The sequence below is a fragment of the Chiroxiphia lanceolata genome (genome assembly GCF_009829145.1).
Source record: "Chiroxiphia lanceolata isolate bChiLan1 chromosome W unlocalized genomic scaffold, bChiLan1.pri scaffold_40_arrow_ctg1, whole genome shotgun sequence".
Lineage (NCBI taxonomy): Eukaryota > Metazoa > Chordata > Aves > Passeriformes > Pipridae > Chiroxiphia > Chiroxiphia lanceolata.
Genome location: NW_022476499.1, coordinates 182,383 through 184,108, shown reverse-complemented (window position 1 = coordinate 184,108; position 1,726 = coordinate 182,383). Strand labels below are relative to the sequence as shown.

Sequence of the window (1,726 nt, the reverse complement as noted above, 5' to 3'; positions counted from 1 at the left end):
AAACCTCTGTTCTGCAGACCACACTCTTGTGAGTCGGGGGGTCAGAAATGGAGCTTTTCTATTAAAGGTGGGTCACATCTGACATCCCCTGTGATCATCAGAGCTGTCACAAACCAGCTCCATGTCACCACTGCAGCAGAGCAAAGCTGAGCCCTTGGCAGCACATGGCCAGAATTCTTGCTGCTCACACCACTCTGAGCCAGCAAAAGGGAAATACAAATGGTTTGGGGGGATTACTATGAAAGATGGAGTATCTTTGCTGAGAAGTGTATCTCCTAATTGTTCCCTGTCTTTTCCTTTTCTGAACAGACCCTGTGCTAAGGAACAGCAAATGTGGAACAGCAGCTCCATGGCCCAGTTCCTCCTCCTGGCATTGGCAGACAGGCGGGAGCTGCAGCTCCTGCACTTCTGGCTCTTCCTGGCCATCTCCCTGGCTGCCCTCCTGGCCAACGGCCTCATCCTCAGCGCCGTAGCCTGCGACCACCACCTGCACACCCCCATGGGCTTCTTCCTGCTCAACCTCTCCCTCACAGACCTGGGCTGCATCTGCACCACTGTCCCCAAAGCCATGCACAATTCCCTCCAGAACACCACAACCATCTCCTACACAGGATGTGCTGCACAGCTCTTTTGCTTTTATTTCTTCATCTCAGCAGAGTTTTCCCTCCTCACCATCATGTGCTACGACCGCTATGTTGCCATCTGCAAACCCCTGCACTACGGGACCCTCCTGGGCAGCAGAGCTTGTGCCCACATGGCAGCAGCTGCCTGGGCCACTGGGTTCCTCAATGCTCTGCTGCACACAGCCAATACATTTTCCTTGCCCCTGTGCCAGGGCAATGCCCTGGGCCAGTTCTTCTGTGAAATCCCACACATCCTCAAGCTCTCCTGCTCACACTCAGGCTACCTCAGGGAAATTGGGCTTCTCTTGTTTACTGTCTCTTTAGCACTTGGTTGTTTTGTTTTCATTGTTTTCTCCTATGTGCAGATCTTCAGGGCTGTGCTGAGGATCCCCTCTCAGCAGGGACGGCACAAAGCCTTTTCCACCTGCCTCCCTCACCTGGCCGTGGTCTCCCTGTTCCTCAGCACTGGCACATTTGCCTACTTGAAACCTCCCTCCATCTCCTCCCTAACCCTGGATCTGGCCCTGTCAGTTCTGTACTCAGTGGTGTCTCCAGCACTGAACCCCCTCATCTACAGCCTGAGGAACCAGGAGCTCAAGGATGCCCTGAGGAAAATGATGACTGGATGCTTTTCAGGAGCAATCAAGTGCCTGTTTTCTGGTGTGTAGCATTCAGAATGGGACTCCTTAATGGCCCAGCCTTTCTAAGGGCTCAGGTTTGTCATGGAGGTCATCGGGTTCTTCTTGCAATAATTTTCTCTGCAATTAAATATTATTATGCATCTACCTTCTAATTTAGTGTCTACCCATTGAATTTGACCCAGAGATGCATAAATGATGAATTGTGCTCTCTGACTATTTAAACAAAATAAAGGACCCTGCAGTGCCTTCTTTGTCCAAGACCCTTCTTCTCAGATGTTCCTAAAGGACAGCACACTGCAGGACAGGGTGTATTTGAAAATGGGAAGGGGACAATAATCCCAGCCCAGCAGCACTGCCAGGGAGCAGCAGGGCTTGGTCTTTGCAGAGCTGCTCTCTTGCCACTTCCACACTGTCCTCCTGAGCCCCTTTCTCGCTGTAAGGCCTGAGTGCTCTCTGAGCACA

General features: G+C 51.8%; 1 protein-coding gene across 1 annotated transcript; it reads left to right on the top strand.

The window, feature by feature from the left end:
- Positions 1–331: 331 nt before the first annotated feature.
- On the top strand, positions 332–1,308 carry LOC116781337 (olfactory receptor 14J1-like). Its single transcript, XM_032677029.1, has one exon. It carries the CDS (start codon positions 332–334, stop codon positions 1,289–1,291), a length of 960 nt encoding a protein of 319 aa, XP_032532920.1. The 3' UTR covers positions 1,292–1,308.
- Positions 1,309–1,726: the final 418 nt, after the last annotated feature.

Coding starts and splice junctions, on each gene's coding strand:
- LOC116781337 (XM_032677029.1), top strand. CDS start 332: ATGTGGAACAGCAGCTCCATGGCCCAGTTCCTCCTCCTGGCATTGGCA.